The sequence below is a fragment of the Passer domesticus genome, chromosome 3 (assembly GCF_036417665.1).
Source record: "Passer domesticus isolate bPasDom1 chromosome 3, bPasDom1.hap1, whole genome shotgun sequence".
In the NCBI taxonomy this organism is placed as follows: domain Eukaryota; kingdom Metazoa; phylum Chordata; class Aves; order Passeriformes; family Passeridae; genus Passer; species Passer domesticus.
Window position 1 is genome coordinate 109140892 of NC_087476.1, and position 21825 is coordinate 109162716.

The 21825-nt window shown below is 39.5% G+C and overlaps 1 protein-coding gene across 15 annotated transcripts in view; it reads right to left on the reverse strand.

Annotated features, from left to right (window-relative positions):
• Window positions 1-21825, reverse strand: part of EHBP1 (EH domain binding protein 1) — a 205597-nt gene that overhangs the window by 100329 nt on the left and 83443 nt on the right. For 11 of the 15 annotated variants that reach the window (XM_064415007.1, XM_064415013.1, XM_064415010.1 and 8 more), the window contains exons 8-11: window positions 20642-20746; window positions 19816-19938; window positions 11538-11790; window positions 5110-5293 (exon numbers count right to left, since the gene is read on the reverse strand). In XM_064415007.1, the coding sequence (XP_064271077.1) occupies window positions 5110-5293; window positions 11538-11790; window positions 19816-19938; window positions 20642-20746 (665 nt within the window). The remainder of the gene's footprint in view (window positions 1-5109; window positions 5294-11537; window positions 11791-19815; window positions 19939-20641; window positions 20747-21825) is intronic. The other 4 variants (XM_064415017.1, XM_064415016.1, XM_064415009.1 and 1 more) reach the window with 1 other exon arrangement.

Here is a 21825-nt window from a genome sequence, read left to right on the forward strand (position 1 = left end):
ACAGAGAGCTCAGGAGAAGAAGCTGTACAATTCCTTTGCAGCAAATGTGAAGCTGAAAAGAAGCAAAATTATTGAAGAAGATCTCCAGAGACCTGGGAAGTCCTTATGTGAATGGACAACTGGAGATACTTTTGATACCAAGAGACAGTGAGAGATCTTCATCTCCCATGTGGAATTTACTGTTATTCCTCCACTCAGCTGCATTACTGCACCTGTGTTTTAGGATGAAGTCTTCCTACTGTTTGGTCACATAAGGTTGATAATCTTGAGGTAAATAAAAGTGGAGAGAACAAGTACCTGGAGACTTTAGGATCTCTGATATCTTGGAAGTTGTAAGGGAATCTGTCACTTCTCCCTGTTCCACTAAACCTGCCTGTTTTGTCCTCTAAGCACTTATTCTGGCTTAGAATGACAGAGAAAGAGAAAAAAAATTACAGGTTCTTTCTTGTTCCCTTGAGAAGTATCTGGGAATTTCTCTTCTTTCATCAGGAAGTAATTTATACCTCCTTTGCTGCTTGAAGGACAAACTGTCTATCAAGCAGACATTTTTCTGGACAGCCTGAACATCCTGAAGCATTGCAGATACACAGCAGATTACCAGGGATACTGGATGGAGATAGATTACTACATGTCATGCAGAAAATTATTCTGTATTTCCTGTAAATGTTTCATTATAGCTTAAATCAGCTAGCTGGTCTGGCATGAGAGAGCAGATTATTACTTGGCATGCAAAACAATTAATTTTAGTTTTAAAATGAGAGGCAGAGAGAGCTTTAACAATGACAGTGACAAACAGAGATGTTACTACTGGCTTTGGACTGCTATGTGAATGTATTCTCCTCTTCCACTGACTTAGAAGGCCATCATAAGTTCTTGTTTAAAAGCACCAAAACCAATTCCTGTGTTTTCATGACTACCAGCAACACGACCTTCATAAAGACCAGATTGGTGTATACAATAATGACAGTCTAAAGGTGATTTATCATCCTCTCCTGGTGCCATACACTTTCATCAGCTGCAAGGCATTACTAAAAATCCATTCAAGATAAACTTCCAAAAGCAACTTGTGGTCTGATATCAATTTTATGTCTGTTCATATAATCATGTATTGCCAGAGAAAGATCTATCCCCAGGATGGAGTGCAGCAGTCTCATTTACTGGGAGACTCTGGGCAGGCAGCTGTCAGACGGAGCTCTGAGAGCTCCCAAATCCCAGACTGGCTCATCAGTCTGCAGCAGTTACTCTGTAAGGAATGTGTTTAACCAACACAGGCTTCCAGACCCTGACGATGGGAGAAAGGATGTGAGACCAAGCTGGATTCACCAAATCTAACCTACCTGTTTACTTTCAGTGGGTTAATGGTAATGGCAGAAACCTGATGGATTCATGAGGCATCAACATGAGCTTTGGCTAAAGTCTGGCAATAAACTGAATACACCAAATCCCAAGAAAATAATCTCTCAGAATTGCTTCCTGAAAATGAAAGGCATACACTATCCTTCAAAGGAGTCAATGAGTAAATGGCAATCCAGTGCAAGAAGTATTTTCTTCTAACATTTAAAAATAACTCTATCGCTGAGGATAAGCTTACCTGTTTCCTCCTCCCTAGTAAATAATTTTTTACCTCCTACATAAATTCAGTAGCATTCCTGTCCCTTCATTCTCACAAAGACAATAAAATCCTTGATTGTGCAGAGACAGATTGTTTTAGCTCCTCTACCATAAGATATAGGTGCCAGCTCTGGGACTGATCTTCTTTCAAATAAATTCAATATAATGCAGAGAAGAGATCTGAAACTCAGACTTCATCCTGCTGAAGCTCATATGTATATTTTATAATGAGCTAAAGAAATGATGAGCACTGATGTGCATGCTATGTACTGGTCTGATACCACATTTGGAGCCTGAGATCACATTTTTTTCCCCACAAAGTCAACAAGTGGAGGAAATTTAAAGTCTCTGTCACCTCTGTGAAAGGCAGAACCTGGTTATCCAAACCATGTAAAGAGCAGTCACAGATGTACGACAGTAACAAGCCCAACAAGGCTTCAGCACTGCTGGGCTTGACAGCACTGTAGCAGTTTGATGACTGAAGGGCTTAATTACAGCTTTGCACTTTGTCAGACTCACCTAAATAGAGTCAGCATACCATAGTTTTCAAGTCATTTGAGATGATTAACTGTGAAGTAACTCCAGATCTCAGACTCTGCATTGTAAGCTCTCTCTGATGACTCAGATTAATTTGGAGGAGATACATAAGACCAGAGAGAATTAAGATATTCCTTTATGAAGTGTGAACAGATACAAAAATTTTACAGCAAAACTTCCTCCAAACTCAGATATGGCAAATACTGAGCTGATTCTGTGGGCTGAAGAGCTAGACCTTTATGGAGTGTTAAACCCTGCCTTATCTAAGACTGATAACTGACCCTTCCTCACCAGTACAGCTGACAGAGGATCTCTCCAAGTATCAAAAGGGCCTGCTCAAGGGGAAGACACTGAAGAGGCTTGGAAAGGGTTTGCTACTACAGGTAACTGACTCAATAAACTTGTTGGTGTGTAGATGGCAATGGACAGCATTGGTGTTTTTTTGATTCAGCCAATGTGATGAATGCCACTAGCATGTGAAGGAAAAATGAGCAACAAATACTCTGTCAGAGATTTGCAGAGGAGCTTTTGGAATATTTTTCCTTAAACTCAGAAGTTTGAATATTAATGCCGTGTTTGTGTAGTTTAAAGATTAGCATTTCTGCTCCACAGCCATTTCCTACTACAACAACCAAGACAGGAATTGAACCTGCTGAAACCACTTAGCCTCTGGTATTACTCCCAAAACTTTCTATGCACAGCAAACTTGGACAAAACACTGACTACAACACATGATTTAACCTCCCTTTACCTAAGTTTACTTCTATAGAACTATTCCCTTACATAAGGACATGTACTAAGTTCATGTTTGTATAGTGCCTATACCTTTGGATGGAAGTTTTTCCAGAGCTGCTAAACATTTTCTCTATTATTGAGCAATAAACAAGTCATTTGTGCCAACACTCCAAGTCCCACCTGGGCACTATTTTGTACTGTTCTGTGAGAAAACGGTTTCTTTTCTTTTAAATGCCAGTACTTTTCCAAAATTCAAGAAGCATTCCAAGTAAAGTGCTTTTGATCTGATTGCAAAACAATTGAAGCACAGAAAAAAGACTGTGCTTACAGAAAGCTTTCTGCATTGCAAGTGACCGTACAATATTTTAACACACCCACTCACCAAAACTTTCCACTGTAATATAATGAACCAGGACACTACATCTGCTTTGGAGCCTACTCTGATGCCTCCTATCCTCCAAAATCCTGCTAAAAAATTAATTAAAGTTTTCCTATAAAAGAGCATGTGAGCACTGAGCTCCACCTTCCCTCCCAGCCCTAATGGAAATCAGTGTTTCAGCACCTGGACCTCTGCTGATCTCAGCTGTGCCTCGGGGTCAGGGACAGAAAGGTGGGCTGCAAGCAGGTGGGCACCAAAATATTCACCAAGTAACACCACACAGAAAAGTAGGAACTACGTGACTGTCCATAACAGCACAGTCTTCTCAGCAAATTCCATCCTGAATCTTTTCTAAATCAATTCCACCTCTCAGACACTCTAAAGCTACATGTAGGGCAGACAAAAACTACAACAACCAAGCTTGGTAGTAATACGTTCTTTCACCACAGCAAAGACATGTATGAAGCAGAGAGACACATTTCCTTGGATGCATATCTGTAAAAACCACACCTCTCAAACAATGAGCAAGGAGAAGACAATTTCCACCAAGCAATCTGATAAAAATCTACACAGATATCTCTTCACAGCCTTGGTAGTGCCAGAAAACTTTGCTTTGGCCATTTTGCTTTGACCCAAGAGCCAGACCCCATCAGAAATCAAATAATGTGTCACTTTTCATGCAGAAACTCAAACAGAAACTCCAGCTAAAAGGACTGAATCCCATTTCAGAGCATTATAAAACTGCTGTGCTTTGATTTCATATATCCCTGCTTGCTGTTTTGCATATGAAGAATAACTTGTGAAGTGTACTTGTAGTCTCACTCCACTGTTTTGTTTTACAGTGAGCAGACAGAGATTAGATTTCTAGTCTCATACTCTTTAGCCTGAGTGAGTGGTAAAATGACAACAAGATCAGAGCCTGAGTGGACAAGGACATGTAAGTAATCTGGCTGAGTAATTGCACAATGAAATGATAGGTATGACAAGTAGCTTCCCTCAGTTCTGAAACTGAAGTACAGCAGTTCTGATTCAAGGCAAACCAGATGATAATGTGCATCCATTGGGCAAGACACACTGGAAGGGAGGCATTCTGTCCTCATCTTCCTACCTTTAAAACAACGTATGACATCCATTTCAAAGAAAAGTCCATTAACTTCTACTATTAAATGCTTATTTTATTTAAAGAAAAAGCACAAATAGTGCTAAGTGCTGAAACACTGGAGTTGACATCCACACTGACAGAAGTTGGCTGTTGTAGTAATAAAACATCCACACCTCACATTAGCTCTTCCACTGAAGTTAACTCTGCTTTTCCCTTGAAAAACAAATGGATGTGCATATGTAAGTATCCTTAGTCTGCACATTCCTAGTAAACAGCTAACCTGATTTAAAGTAGACTGTCTTTTTTTTTTTAATTACTTCAACATAGCTTTGGAATTGTACACATACAAATCCCAATACAAATATACAGTACTAAGCTTTTAAAACCCAGATTTATGACAGAAATGTGGAGACACACTCTTCAACAGGGGCAAGGCTTAGGAGCATTAAAATAGATCAGGACAAAGCACTGTTCAACACGATTTTCTTCCTTCTCCCTGGCATATCCAGCTGCCCTGTAACACTGGTTACTAGAAGACTCTTTACTTTGAAACTGCAGTTGCTATTGCTGTTGTCACTAAGTCCTTAAAGAAAAAATACCAGCTCCTACTGTTGCAGAGACAAGCCAACACCTTATTAAGCCCTGGCAAAGCTTTTGAGATGCCAGCAGAAATAAACAGGATGTTTACAATGTACAGAAAGGTACTGTTATGAACAAAGACAAAATTTTGGTATGAAAAGCTTACCTTAGGAGAGGAAGAAAGCTCCCTTGATGCAGGAATTGCTGACATGTTCTCACCCATGCCCGTCTCTGTCTTTGGCAAGAGGTTTGGGGGTTCGGGAGCCTTTCTTTTCATCTTCTTTTCTGGTTCTTGCAGAGCAACTTTAATTAAAGCAGGGCTTGATTTTGGTTCATAAAATGGATTTGATCTAATTAAAAGAAGGGAAACACATTTCTTTGCTATCTCCTTGGAAATAAAACCAAAACTAAGACCTGTTTAGGAAAGTCAATGACTAAAATGTTTTTATTATCCCACATAAGAGTGTTTTACCCTTATACATTTTAGATATTACATTTTCATACAACTGAAAAGTGAGTTACAACAGCTAAAACTGCATTATTCAGTTGCAATTTCCACAATTTTTATAAAGTCCTGTAAATTGCAGAAGTTTTATCAACTGCATAAAGCTAACTCGTCAGTTATACTTCTCTATCTGTCAAAGAGTGATCCGATTTTATGACAAGATCAATACCAAAAAATGTGAGCGAAGCTGCTGGGTGTTTAATGAACAGGATGAAAAGAGCTTGATTAGAACAATTAAGAATCAGGCCACTGGTACAGTCATGGTCCGAGAGGGTTTTAAAGGCCTCACTCTTGGCTGTCCAGTTTTGGGAAGTTTGGCCTCCATGAGTACACATTCAGCCTCCAGTGTATTTCAAACTCTGTACTTTACAGGCACCACACCATTTTAAGAAGACACCTTAGGTAAGAGAGCAGAGGAAGAAAACCACATCTGACTTGCATATATCTCTCTACAGACACCAGTAGGCATCACCTGTCTATTTTGAAAGTGGTTTTTTGTAACTAAACCTTATTTGGGAATGTTACAGTGTAAACATCTTCCACCAAGTAGATGCAGTCCAAAGAATTATTGTTAACTTGGGTGTCCGTGTTCCAACTCTGCATTTGTACCACCCTAAGTAAATACCATGACAACCAAATTCTGCCAAATTGTATGTTAGCTTGATATATCAAATATCAATCAATCAATAATATATCAAATAATGGCTTCTTCTACAGCAGCTTTGTATCCTGCTAAGGATACTTAAAGGAATCTTTGTTGCACTGAATTATTTCATTATAAATACTATTTGCTTTTCATATTTTGCAATCCAAAACTGGACAGTTAGTTATAAAATGGATACATTAATTTATTCTTCTCTAGTCCCTCTTTCCCCTGTAAGATATATTTATCCCATATCTCAAACTATGATTCCCAACAATCTATCTGCAGACAGTTATTATATGCAGTGTAACCTACCATAACAAATAACCTCAGTCCCTTCAAGTCCTTTAGAATTCAACTCTGGATGGAAACGCTAATTCATTAAATAAAAGTCTACCTAGCTAGATCAATTCACAAATTCCCTCTCAGGATAAAAGTCACGAGCTAGTACACGCTATTTTTAAGAACTACAACAGCAGTAAAGACCAACTATTCATCCAGTTGCCTTCCACACAACATCAAATTTCTCTCCTTCCTTTATACTTGTAGTATAAAAACATCTTTCAGTCTCACAGACGAACTTCAGACTTTATTTTAATGCAATTTACAGTAATCCTGTTTTCACTGAGAAAAAGCAAGCAATTAATAACCCACACCACAGAAATCTACTTTTGAAAGGCACCATTTACCAAAGCACATAAATGAAAATCAGCCATGAAATCTCCAGATCTTTCTAAGAATCTGCTGCTTCTGTTCCTTACAGAAAAAGACCTCCAACTCCTGAAGCAAAAGGAAAGACTAACACTAAAATAACTCATTTGTTGACTGAAGGCAACTTTCAGGTGCTCCCACTTTGCTGCCCATCAAGTGCAAAGCCACCAGCACAATCAAAACTAAAGGGGACCAAAGGAGCAAGTTAAATGGAAACAGAAGGGTGTTTTCTATGGGAGGCAGGAGGAAAAGGAGGTATTCAGGCGGGAGTGGAGAATGCATCCAGCTGTCAGTAGCTCTAATTTAGCTGACAGCCCAGCTCAGCTGCCTTCAGACACCAGAGAGTTCAAAGGGAGGTGAAAATGAAGATAAAAGAGATAAAGGCTGAAGAACAATGCATTCTATGGGACAGCACAAGGTTTTTATTTAGTTCCACAAGTCAGCCTTTGGAACAGTCAACAGGCACAGCATGTTTGGCAGGAATTTACCTCTGAATAAGGAAGGTGTAATTGAAAGTTGTTAAATTTTTTTTGGTGTGAGGAAAAAACCCAACATCTTATCAATGAGAGTAAACAGGTCTGGAAGAACCATCTTTTGAATTTTTAAGCTCCAGAACTGCCTGCACTGCAGGTGTCATCCTGAAAAACTGCCCTCTGTAGCCACCAGAAGGAAGTGCTAAAAGGACTTTTTCCTCTAGAGAAGAACTTGTTTGAAAGCCAGGCTAAACCCTCACACTTTGGTCACAGAAACAGACACAGGTACATGCACAGAACAGACATGCACATGTGCTACCTTCTACCTTCCTCTCTGCACTACCCTTAATTGGTCTTACAAAAATTGAGCAAGATTTTTGAAAAATAATGTTAATACAGGAAAAACAACCAAAACTGTTCTTTTCTGAACAAACTATCAAGTTTGAAGTCAAGAGGATCTGATATACGTAGCAGAGTTTGGTCCAACAGCTTCCACATGGCTCTACAAGAAATTAAGCATCTGAAAAATCTGGTTGAAAAAAGCCTTAGCTAGAAATGGTTCTGTGAAATTATTTAATGGCTTCACATAAAATGATTTGTCTAAAGAGACACCAGGCTGTCCTCCACAAAATTTAAAAATTCAGACCTGACAAGATACCTGATATTAAACTCACTGCCAATGTGGTGGCTTGTGGCTTCTTGTGCAACAGGCAACTTCAGCAGATGGCAACTGGATAGCCTTGCCAATTACACAGCATAATTCTAAGCCATACAATGATTAAAAAGATAAGAAGCCACAGAGCCAAATTATATTGGAAAGCAAGTTTTATTCTGACCAATTTAAAATTATTTTGATCAGTCTTACCAGTTAGCTGAAAAAATTTTTTTAAATAAACATTTTACTGAGGAGGAAATCCAAAGCTGTCAGTGTGGCAGAGCTAAAAGAGCAGGAAATTTTGCCAATCAGAAAAACTAAGGTTGAAAGCATTATACATTAAGCAGTTGTGAGCTGTGTTATTTTCAAATAATCAATTTCACAAGGTGTGCCATCCTTCACTAACAGGTGCATTTTAATGTATAAAATTCAAAAAGGCAAAAGCAGAATTTTATCAGTGAAATGTCCAAACTAACTAAAAGAAAATGTGTTCCTTATCTTTAGCTAGGTGTGAGAATTTAGTCGGAGGAAGTGTGTTTTGAGAGCAGTTTTGCAGCAGAGTAAATGCACTGGCTCACCTAAGTCCCTCTGTGCCATGCAATGCCTCACAATGCTTATGCTCGTGACTGTGCTTTGTGTGTGTTATGAAGTATTAGTTCTCTTCACAAACATTAGTCAAATACATTTCAAAGAAGCAAATTACCCCAGGTAAATCCTTCACAGAGGTGCTCTGAGGCCAAGTACCTTTTACAGGATTACAGTGAGAGTCTGTTACAAAACTGGAGTCAGAGTTCAGCTCTTGGGGCACTTCGTGTAAGCTCCGAGTCCAGAATCAGAACTAGGGATCTGCCAGAGCAGAGTGGGACAAGGGTCCTGATGCTAACTGCTGTGTCCATGTCTCAGGACACAACACTGCATTCCACACAAAATGTAAGAGGAAAACGCCAGGCAGCACATTAAGTGAACTCCAATTAAACGTTAAAGACATGGGAGTATAAAATACATTGTATTTCCTGATAATCAATGAATCAGGAGCCTTCCATTTCTTCTGTTTCATGCCTTCCACCTATAGGTTCAAAAGGACACCTGGAGACAGCCCTTGACCAGTGGCAGTCAAAAATTAAAGAGAATTTTTAAAAACTCAAAAAACAAGATGTTATGAGAGAGGTTGAAAATAACATGCAAAGTTTTCTATTCTCATGATATGACTCAGTTGTTCAGCTTTGTCTTGAATACACTGCTCAGGCCAAGTCAACACATCTTAAAATAGACACATAGCAGAAGAAATAACAGGGTCCAGAGACGGGCGGTGGAAATGATTAGAGAGATGAAGAGACTTCTGTATGAAGAGAGATCGAAAAAGTTAGCACTCAGACAAGTGACAAGGAAAGGTGAACATGCTAGAGACAGACAAGACAACAAATGTTTATGGCAGGTAAATCCAATACTACTAACTGTTGCTTTGATAAGCCAGCAGAAGAGACAGTATGGGATTGGAAAGGGAATTTATTTACAATCAACAAAAGAAACACATTGCATTAGAGATCTTGTTTTCTTGTGGAACTTTCTGCCACAAACTGACAAGGAAACCTAGACTTCAGTAGGCTTGAAAGAAGATTACCCACTGATGTAGATAATGAGCACATCAATATTCACAGTAGGTAAAAACAATACACAACTGGACATAAACCCTCATGTCTGAGGGCACTCAAAAACCACCAACTGGCACTGTCTGCAAGAATTTTGCCTTTGGTGCTCACCAGACCATGCCTTAGCAAAAGCTTTCTCCTTAAATATTTGATAATTAAGGACATGAGATGAGGCAAAATAGTGTTTGTAGAGATGACCTAATATTACATGTCCTGTGCTTCTAGACTGGACTTTTATCATTACACTCATTCCTCCAGACTGTTTCAGTATAAAGGTATAAAGATTCAAGGGTTCTCCTTGCCACAGCTCTACCCAATGCACTCACAAATGGTCTCCAGGTCTTTTTGTATGATGTATTGCTCCTATAACTTCAGAGGAAAATGTGGAGAGGAAGATTACTTTGGGGGTCAGGATATAAAACACTTTTGTAAAAGATGTAAAAAATTGATTTTAAAGTTTATTGACTCTTTATCCTTTCATCTTCCATGGGACACTGCTTTATCATGAAAATACCAACCAGCTTTATGTTCAAGTAGAATCCACCTATGGATTTATCTTTGTCTTTGGGAAAAAAAAAAAAAAAACAAAACAAAACAATGAAGCAAATGGAATTAAAACAAGAAGCAGGCTGTTGTTAGCCAAGGGCTAAAATCCAGTACACAGCAAAAAGAAGGGTTACAATCCTGCCACAAGACCCTTTGGTATAGATGTGCTTAGGGTGGAAATGGAAGTATAAACAGAAAACTTGCTCATCTTTTTCTGCTCATTTCAATCTTTGCTCTCCTCTATAACTATATCTCAGTGGGTGTAAAATTCACACATTTTTATTCCCTACAGATTCTGGTGACCAGGGAAGGATCTGGTGTGTTTGTCAGTGTGATCACAATGTGCTCTGAAGACACAGTAACCAGTGCTGTTTGGTCAGGCACTGTCCTGCCAAATGGAGCTGGCAGAGGCATCATTCCCAAAGCCCTTTATTTATTTATTTTTATTTTTCACAGACCAAACATCAACATTAAATCCATGGCTACAGAGCTTTAAAAGGAAAAAACTGCAGAGCCCTTCATATGTTTCTATTAAGAGTGCCTGGGAATCCTTCCATTTCCTAGACCACAACTATTGACAGAGAAACAGGAAGATGATGATATCATATCTCTGTTAATATTGAAGCAATGCAAATGTCATGCCATGATAAATCTTATTAAATAATGTAAAATTAAATGTTAATTAGAATTGTTGTCTGTAAAATTGCTCAGATATAATCACCATAACCTGTCTCATGAGTGGTGTGGTTGGTGACTAATGACCACAAACAAGGATTAAGGATGCATCTTCCAACCTCCCAAGGAATTGCAAAAAGCTCTCCCTTCCTGATAGCTTCTGTACTGTAATACAAGGCAGTCAGTGTAAGTTATAAAAGTTTTATGTGTGGACATGCTGAAAGAAACAACCTAAGTAAGTGCATATGGTGTTATCTTTCCCATATATATTCAGTTTATGAGATTCTCAAAAATGTGCTATGCAGATTGCAAAATGCCCTTCCTTTTTACATACTGCATCAAGATAAAACAAACTCCCTGTTAACATTGGCAAAAATTATTATTTTTTGTAGTAAAAATAATGGCAAAAAGGAGAGGAAGGCCCAAGGTCTTGCTTCCTTGATTTCTGGCTCATTTGCAATTGTCAGAGCGTGAAGTGTCAGAAAGGTCCACAGACTTGCTCCCTATCAAGTCGTTTGCCATCACTAAGGCAAAGGAAAGCTCCTCACTGATCATGTTCAGTGAATAGCATGACCTGGGGGTATGGTATTTCCTGCTGCTGAGCTGCCCAAGGATGAGTCTGTCCTAAGGAGGTGATTAAGGATCACCATGGTTCAACCCAATGCACCTCAAGATTAAGCCAGGGATCCCACTACTAATGCCTGCAAAGCTGCTGAAGGATGGACAATCATACTTACTCATCCAGCTCCTCCTCCTCAGCTTTAGAGGTATCTGCATAGAGGTATTTGCTCATATCCACTGGTCTGATGTTTTTCCTTTTTGCAGGTTGTGGAGGAGAATCTCTTACACTTCCAGGTGCTTCAGGCGGGTGATCCGGCTCATCAAATGGGTTTAAGTACTCTGGGGCATCCTCATCCTTGAAGGGATTGTAACTGTCAACATAGAAACTTTCTTCTGGCTTTGAAGATGAAGCTCTTTCAGGGTGAAGTTCTACCAAATAACAACCAAAAAAAAAATTAAACAGATTTAACAAATTAAAAATCTGAAACCATTTTATCAGATCTTTATATTTTAAAGGCATATGAAAAGGTCTGCTTCTTAACTCTCAATACACAGAGTTACAGCCTCAGGTGAATTTTTGTGCTTGTTTATTCCAAAATGGGTCTTTCAAAAGGTCTTTTAATTTAGACTATATTGATTGAATAGGCTTTATTTTCTCACTTAATACAGTTCTTTCAACATCAGTTATTCGTTTTCTTATTTGTCATATAAATGGCATCACAACAGATATAAAAACATTTTCACAAACTATTAGCCAATTTGTGTCCTAAAAAAATGTTCCCTTTTATTTATTTGAGCTTTTAATAAAGAAAAAAGACATTCTACATTTTATAATATTACTGGATTTAAAAATGGTGATAGTAAGTAGGTGGCCTTTCTTAAAATTATTGAACTAAAAATCAGCTATTAAGTATGACCAGTAATTACATATCAAAACACGTGTGCCCCTGGTAACAATACAGAATATTACTGTAAAAACAAATTTCAATTAACCCTAAAGAGACAGCTAATCAAATCACTCATCTTTTATTTGGGTGGTACAACAAAAAGTTACTGCTGGAGCTGTATGCTGTTCTCTGTGTAATGTCCTTTCTGCAGTGTCTGTTATTCTACACTGAATGGCTTCTGCATATTGAATAATGCCAATCCCCATAGAGCAATGCAACATTTGTTAGAAAGGCACTTGGTAATGTTAATTTTACTGTTCTTGCAGCATCAAATAATCAGCAGCTCTGTGTAATGTACTTTCAAAATCTACACAAATAGGAACTTCAATACAGTGTCATTTAAACCTAACTTTCAATAACCATATCCACATTATTCTTAATGACAAGTGTGTGTTTTTCAGAGGTATTGTTACTAAACTGGACTAAACATACTTTTAAGGTTAACAGAGCAACTCTAGAAGTTATTTTAAGTGTAACAAGAGTCTAAAAAATAAAAAGATGGACTTCCAAGTGGATTTTTCACTGAAGAAATATTTGGGAAAATGAAATCATTAGTCACACAATGAACAAAGGGAAGCACTGTGCTTAGGTGAGCTTGGATGGAGGATGTACCAAAGCTGCTAATCCTGGCGAATTGCTAGAAAATGTGAGAGTTCTCTACCCTACCAGCAAACATCCAGCTCACCCTGAACCCAGCCATCAGCATAGCCCAAGGTGATGGAAAGCCCTACCCCATGCAGTGTGACCAGCTCCAACTTACAGTGTGAACCAGAGCCATTCCTAGCTGGATAGGAGTATGATCCCTGGCTGCAGGTAGTGACTTCACCTCTCTATGCACTGGACTAGTCATTAGATCAGGGCAAAGGCTCAGAGGAGGAAAGGCTTTAGCTCTTCTCAGGACTACAGAGATCCACCTGCAGCCTGTGGAGGAGGCCCATGCTGGAACATGACCATACAGACAAACAACTGCAGGAAAAAGTCAGGGTGTTTGTTTGCAGTATGGCAGCTGCAGTGCATGTGCTCACTCCTACCCCAGAGTAAATGGTTATCCCTTAAGAGAAGGGAATAAACTACTGGGAACTTATGCTGGGAGAAAGTGTAGTTACTGCACAGCAGTATGTGTATCAACCCTAGGTTATGTGGTGATGTGATCATAAGCCCACATCCTTTTAAGAAAACTGTTTCAGAGAAAACCACAGTGAAATAATGTTGAAAGCCTATAGCTTAACTAAGAAAGCATTTAAGGCAGAAATTCTTAAAAACACAAATATGATCAAATCAAGCAAAAATCCCTTGGAGTACTATAGATTAAATATATTAGAGCAGAGCCAAATATCTAAAGTATATCTGTTAATTTACTTTAAGCTAAACTGGAAAAGTGGTTCTATATAGAACCACTTAGGTCATTCTAGTGTCCAGTGCAGGTGGTCAAGGCCAGCAAAAGCTTCACTCTACTTGTCCTGAGATGTCCTCAGTGTGGGTATTTGCACCTGAGCTTACTCCTTGACACTCAAAGCCTACATGTCCAAACTGTTTTTAAAGTCAGGAGAGTTAAATCCACCCTCACTGTATACACAGAATATACTGTACACACCATCCCTTGAAACTCATGGCAGTCAGAATACTCCTCAAGTATTACCCACACATTTAGTGATTTGATGAACTAGAGCAAGCAGAAGTGCTCTGGAGATATGCCCTCAGAAGACAGTTCCATACAAAAAGCAAAAATAACTAATGAAATGCAGAAAAAAAGGACTGATACCTTGTTCAAATAGTGTGGCTTATTGACAAAGCTTTAACCAAACTTTTTACTACTTTAAACTTTGCTCAGATATTAGAATATTTTATCAAGGGAGTGGACAACTACAAATAGCTGCTTCTGCAACTCCATATGATGGAACATTGCACCTGCACACGAATCTGTTGATAAATACACATTATCATATCTGAGGGAAACCTTCTGATAACACACAAGAAGGAAAGTCAGTAATATAACCTAAAGTTAAAAGCATTCAGGGAAACAACCTCTTAAAACTACAGTGTAAGATTTTATTTTTAATTTACTTTTAAGTGTCTCCTGGAAACAATGAGTTAAATGTTTAAATCTGATACATTTTAAGGGGCAATGCAAATGGTTTTTGCAATTCTTTCTATTTCAACACTGGATCAAGTGCTGTAACCCTAACTATGACAAAATTTCTCTTTTTAATAGGCTCAACAGGAACTACATGTTTGGCATTACACACACAATATTACGTGTAAGTGCTCAGACACCTCTGGCTTGTTATTAACTAAAATATTTCACAAAATCCTACACACAGGCTGAAATTAAAAATTAAAAATAATTATATTAATTATAATTCTTAAGACACTTTTATAGGCAGAATTTTGTAGAGGCTCAGCTAAAACACACTCAACTTGGCTGCTCATTCTCTCTGCTCCTGCCATTCAGGATACCATTTTCCTCCCCCTTCTGCTTCCTTCAATGTTCCCACAGGGACAGAGGGTTCCCACCTGAACCCAAACAGGTTCTCTCCCATGGGGTCTCTGAAACCCTTCAGAACAAGTTTTGTGTCAAATGTTGGTCATGACAAGCCTCTCCATAACAAATTAAGTTGTTATGATGATGACTCAACAGTGCTGCTCTTAAAGCCACACCCACTGTCACCTGTCACTTTTCTGTAACAGACTCATTTTCTCAAAGAGCTAATGATGCTGAGAAGTGCACTTTGGCAGGCTAAACAAATAGAAGGGGTCTATTTCCCTCTTGAAGCTGCTTTTACATTCAGAAGGCAGCACAGATTCCCCTGCTTTCCCCACATCATTCATCACAGCTCCACAAGGACTCTAGTCTCTACATTGATATAAATATATAAAAAAAGAAAAACGTGCTTGCAGTTTGGTACATCAAGGGTCAAACACAAAATAATTTTGCATGATTAAGTAATAAAGCCACAGGGGTAGGAGTGACAAGAGGTAGAAGTATTACTCCAGCAGAAGCATCAGCTACTTTGTGCCAGATTCTGGAAACATTACTTGCCCTAACTCCACTGAGAAAGACTGTTTGTGATAATAATCATTCTGACACTACCTATCTGCACAATCAGCCAGAGCATCTCCAGAAATCACCCTGCCCTTCAACCCACTTGCCTTTTGTAACACAAACATATTGTGACACATCCCTTAAAACCAAACAAAACCTCCACCAAAACATGGCACGTACCACTTTCCCCTTGGCAGAGGATGAAAGCAGCAGCCACATGTGAAAGGCGCTTGGTTTCGCCACCGGCTGCCTGACTGGCAGGCAGGCACACCATGGATGTGAGCACCCAACAGCACCCAAGCAAAGGTGGAACTGCCCAGTGCTTCTAGAAAGAGTAAAGACTGGCATTCCCATACACCACTGGTGATTTTCTGATCCTTTTATTCATACCCTCTCAACACATTGGTTTTTCATGAAGAAACAGAAGGGACAGACGCTCCATTTTCCTCCCAATTGGCTCCTGTGCTGCTCTGTGAGTAGGAGTAGCCTGGAACCATTTGGGGTTTGCTGCTGCACTGTAACACTGTTTTCATTTTCAGAGTAAAACAGGCTGCAGGGAGCTCAGAAGTCCACACACAAGGTGATGAAGTACACTGCTGAAGTACATGGTGGTCTAAATGACAGGGGGTGCAGCAAAGAGTTACTCTCATGTCTCATGTGCGTTGTATAGGTCATATACAACTTAAAAATTTGTATTCCTTACCAAATTAAAAAAAAATATGTGGAGTGATGAAAGCGTGTTGTGGTTTTCTACTTTCCTTTGTTGTACATGTTGACCTCCCCAAGTAAATATTTTGCACAGAAGTTAACTGATTTTATAATTCTGTTGCACTGTGACTAAAAATCCAAAAGGCTGTCCCTCATACAATCATGTAACGGTTATCTAGTATAAAGCTGTAGAGATACAGTGATCAAAAATATTACTTTTTGATTTTCCCAGATTTCCAATGTCTAGCTGACCTAGTAGATCAGAGGGAATAAGCCTCAATTTGACATGTCAACCAAGAAACACATCTGAAGATTTTTTTGAGGTGACTTGTTGATATGCACAATCACTCTGCTGTGTGTGTAAAATCATTGACACGCAGGACTTTTAAATCCCAGCAGCATCCAGAGCCAGCTTGCTGATGACCCTCTGCCATGCACCACACCTACAGCGTGCACACGGGTGCTGGAAGCACTCACGCCTTTAGTTTCTCTCCACCCCACATTCCCAGGGTTAAGTGATTATGGGATTAGGAAGATAGAGGGAAAGTAGCTGCTTTGTGAACAGGCAGAAGAAATATCTGTCTAGGAAACAAGTATCTACTGGCAGGTAATCCTCCTTTCTCTATGAGTGACTGTAAATACATACATATTCATACTCTGAGCACACATGTTACAGGCTTGATAGGAACATCCTCAGAATATCTCTGCCAAATAGCAAATCATGCCTCCTCACATGTGATGGCAAAGTACTCAGGAAAGGAGTCTCCAGCTGGCTGCTCTGCACGTCTTGGGGAAATTAAGTAACAAATTCTACAGAACACTCGGAACTTTCGCAAAGTCTAAGTTCCAGATTATGCCTTGTCCAGATAAAAAGATAAAGAGACTAACATGTAAGTGAACAGAAAAATACTTCATCCCTGCTCACATAAAAAGTTAATCTCTTGATTTAAACAGATCACAAGACAAGTGAAACAGGTAATGTGACTCTTTAAGCCTGTAGGAGAAAGCCTGCCTTAAACTCCTGAACCTCTGTCATGCTCTTGAGCTTCTGGGGTGGCCACCAAAAAGGTTACATTCACTTCAGGGTGCAAAAGCAAACAAGCAGGCACAGTCTTACAGACCTTCCTAGAAAGAGATGGCAGTATTAAAAGTTCCATTGAGGTCTCAGAACAGAAGAATCATGAGTGAATAATGGGACACAAACAGGGCAGCCTTCAGTAGTTGGGCAACAGGATGAGAACAGCTATGATATTGCGCAGCCTTAAAATGTATTTCAAAACAAAAGGAAATCTCCCCAAAATGGTAATGTCTAGGTGCTCCCCATGTAGAGACACTGATCCAAATAGCCATGGAAATACACAGCAGATTCTGCTGTTGCTGAAAACCAAAACCACCTTCTCTAATTTGCCTCAGCACCATTTTTTCTCCCCCTCAACTTTCCGTGGAGGAAGGCACAGGTCAAGAAGACCAAGCAAGGTAATGGGAACACAACCACTTCCCATCATAGAGACAAGACAGGTCTGGAGTGGAAGAACTAGTGATTCTCAGAAGTGTCTGAGGTAAAAAGAGGAATCCCTCAGGAGCCAATCACCATAACACAAAAGCTTTAAAAATGCCACACCAGATGTCCAACTCTTTGTCTGATAGCCTGGGAATCATTCTTTCAGCTGATCTTCTAGATCTTTCAGCCTGGTTTATTGCTCCAGGAAGACTGTCACATGAACCTAACAGAAGGTCCACTCCTCCCAAATAAAAAACACCTTATGACACAGTAGGAAGAATCTAGTGACACCTGTTTATCCCAAACACTGTCCTGTTATGGTATGTTGACTGCTGCATGACAGTGACTGTGTGTGGGAGTAACACTTGGTATTCACACACCCAACAACTCAGCACTGCTGCCCTCAGCTGTAGATGGGACCCAAGAGTCTGATCACAGAGACCGTCCTAAGTACACAGAACAGACCCAGAGACATGGAAAAGTGTCCACACCTCTGACTGAAGATGACTGTGAAGGCAGACATCACCAAAAGAACCACAATCTACTGAAAAAAAACATGCCCCTGACAGGCTGAGGAGCGTTTTAGGAACATAAGCAGGATGATGTCTTGGATGCAGGCTACTCATAGTGAGCTTGCCATGAATTATCAAGCTACTTCAGTACTAAGAAACAACACCAGCTGTTTCTCCCTGTCCGCAAGATGAGAAAAAGTCACTGTGTTTTGTGGCCAGAACACCCACTGCTTTCTTCCAGAATGGGCCCTTTTTGGAAAGGAGTGAAAAGCTGGGTTTGGAAAAAGCAGTTTAGGTAGGATAGGACTTGTGCAGCTTTCTCTATGGAGAAGGGAGCTCTTCTTTCTAAGCCAGAGAAGGAGGAAAATATAGACTATGCCTCTTAGAGCAAGTTATTTATGGACTACCAGAGAGGTTTACATTCCCACTTACTCTGCTTCCTTCCATGATCCTAAGGGATCACTGTCAAGGAACAGATAGGAAGTAAAGCCAAAGATTAGGACACCAGAACCTAATCCATATATATTGGCATCTACAAAGCTGAAACAACTCACTTCTGCAGCTCTAGAAAAACCTGACAACTTTATAGGAGGGAGAAGGTGCCCAGGACAGTGGCTTTATGGCTTCAGTTGCCAAATACAGAAGATAGTGCAATGTTCCTGTTTCAGAAATACAAGCTGTGAGTCACACCACAGCCAAAGAATGACAGGACTTGATCCCCACCCACATCATTCCCTGCGGACTCTGAAGGCAGAAAAACTGTGTTGTGAGTAAACATTCAACTTGTCCAAAGAAAGTGAGTGACCACAGGGAGAAACTGCAGCTTGGAAATCCATTCTCTTTGACCTGACCTTAGAAATCCCCTGGCTGCACCCTGGGCTGCTCCTGCTCACTGTGGTTCTTCTCCATTGCCATTACAGAGTGACTTGGTATTTTCTGTAGGAAGAACAGTCTTGGAACTTTGAACAGGAAAGGTTGAGTACAGCTTCAAACTTGGGAATTAACTACAAATTGGCCTTTTGAGCAGCTGCAAGCTAAAAGTGATACATCCAGCAGATGGGAGCCTGCATATCTGGGCATGGAGTTGAGGACAGCAGAGATGTTTGCTGTCCTGGTGCTCCCTTCTGCCCTTACGGCCGAAATCTTATCAGATTAAAAATTTACAGGGGTTGTACATCTCACCCAAATGGAACAAGAATGGGCATGTCAGTCTGGAAAGGGGATTAACACCTAGCATGTGGTGCAAGGCACAATGCCAGAAGGCTTAACTGAGGAAGCTATAAAAGCAAAGAAAAAAAAGGAAGAATAAAAGAGAGAAAATTAAATTGTAATAATGAAGATTAGTGCTAACCAAGAATAGCTGAGATGCAGCGAAGATTGCAGTGAAGGAAATTATGATATAAACCATCACCCACGTGAAGCAGGGCTGTCTGACAGAATGTGTTGCTCATTCATACCACTTAAGGTGAGTACTAGCAACACACCTGATAGATCCTAAAGTCTCTGCTTCAGCTGGTAGCCCCCAGTGGCAAATATGAATGTGCCTCAATACAAAGGATGTGACTCAAAGAATACAACAATTTTCTAGTGGCAACTGGATCATTGCTATTGCTACCTCAGTGCTATATTAAATAATATTTAATAATCAATTATTTTTTTTCATTTATAGCCCTACAAAAATAAAAATCATGTTTCACAAAGCATTTGCAAGTAGCAATAAATTAAGTAAAACAAATTCATTACCTTCTACATCCGGGTCTCCAAATGGATTTAATTCTGCTGTGTCAGGATCACCAAAAGGGTTCGTGCTGGAGTTGGCCGGGTCTTGCTCCCCTTCATCCAGAAAACTAAGCTTATTGATAAGCTCTACAAACAAATTGGAATATTGTTTTAAAATAGATACAAACTGTTCATCCAACATATCTGGAGCTCAAAAAGCTCCATGTCAACAGTGCCTCGAAACACTGCACCAGGGTATGGCACGAACTGCACGACTAAGTTAACACAGTCCAGTAAGTACATCAACAAAGGGAAAAAAAAAAGTGAAATGAATGAAACTTCTATTTCCTGATCAGAACATTATGTAACAGAAATGACTTCTAAAAAAGCCTTCTCTTTCCTTTGTTAAATAAATGTTGTGGAACATCTAACGAGCTAAATACGGTGGTTTTGATTGTTCCCATACATGCCAACTATCGGCAGGAAATTTTAATTTTTGGATGCAACGTGCACATAAAAGCAGAGAGAGGACATTTTGCCACTTTGGAAAGGTCAAGTATTACTGACTACACAACTAATGTTTTAAGCTGAGGGTCTGGTGGTTCCTCTTTCTTTTTTTTTGTAATTTTTTTTCTTTCTTGTTCATTATCAGATGACAACGGAGCTGTAGCGGAGACAGGCTCTTTCTCTATCATGTTGTTACCTGTTGGATGCACTACAAATTACTGAGAGTCATGCTGGGTGGAAGCACAGAGATAAAACTGACAGCTGAATACAGGCAGGAGTCAAAAGGTAATGGGTCACAGTAAATACAATCAGAAACAGAAAGAAAGGATGAAAGCTCATAGACCTTCAGAGGAACTGGCTGATTTAGCTGAAGGCATATTTGCTCGCTTTATGCAGTCATCTTGATCTTCATCTAAGCTGCTCAGAGCATTCAACTGGTTTACAATTTCTGTAAATAGAAGCCAGTCAAGACAAACGTAAGGCAAGGGCATTTAATGAAACAGAAGTGGAACGAACTGTTACCAGAAAGAGAGAGAGCAAGGGAGAGAGGGTAAAAGAATATATTTAGAACGAGTCCTTACAATTATATAACTACAGCAAAGTACCTGTGTATGTGCTTCAGAGATAATTTAACATGAAACCCAGTTAACAAGACATAAACAAAACCCAGCCAGGTTATGGTGTCAGCAACAATAGTTAGTTTTACGAGGACAAGTATTATGCACAATGAGTTGAAAATGTAGATAGGTGTACTCGATATAATTTAAAGATTTTTCCTGCTCATGAAGAAAGCCTAAATATGAAAACATTGTCAATCAACATAAATCAGGCCCAGAACAATTTATCTCCTCCCAAACCCTTAAAGTTACAACAAACTAACCTATACAATACGCATTTTAATCTTTTTTTTTGTTTATAAACACACTCTGATTATTTAACATTTACAATTAGTTACCATTACATTCTGATCTATGACAAGCTGAATTTAGCTAAATGGTTCTAAAATACATGATCAGTATTGTGCCAGGAGAATGCAAACTGAATGTATATATCACCTGAATTTTCACTGTCATGCTATGTAAGTAACACCTTGCTGATTGTTAAAATCCTATTTCACCTTCTATCCATAGTGGAGAGCTCTAAATTGCCACGAATTAGTAATTTTTAAAATGTGTAAAATGTTTAATTCTAGTCAAGATGTGGATGACTCCATAATTCTGGAAGGAAAGAAACAAAAAACATCTGGGTCTGAGTGGCTTCTGGCCCAAGGGGAAAAATTCCTCTCTGCTCCTCCCTAACGCAGTCCCATCCACAGCATCTGACAAATGGAGCTTCTGTAGTAATGGGGATTGAGCCTGGGGCATCTCTGAGAGACCTGAGCATAAGTCTCTGTGGAGAGGGGACAGCCTTCCCCATCCTTCCAGATGACAAACAGGCAAGAGAAACCCGTGCAGGAGCGATGATCCTGCTTGTTGAATATCACTGCCCCACCGACAGCCTTTTTCATCTCCTGTCTTTTCCCCATGG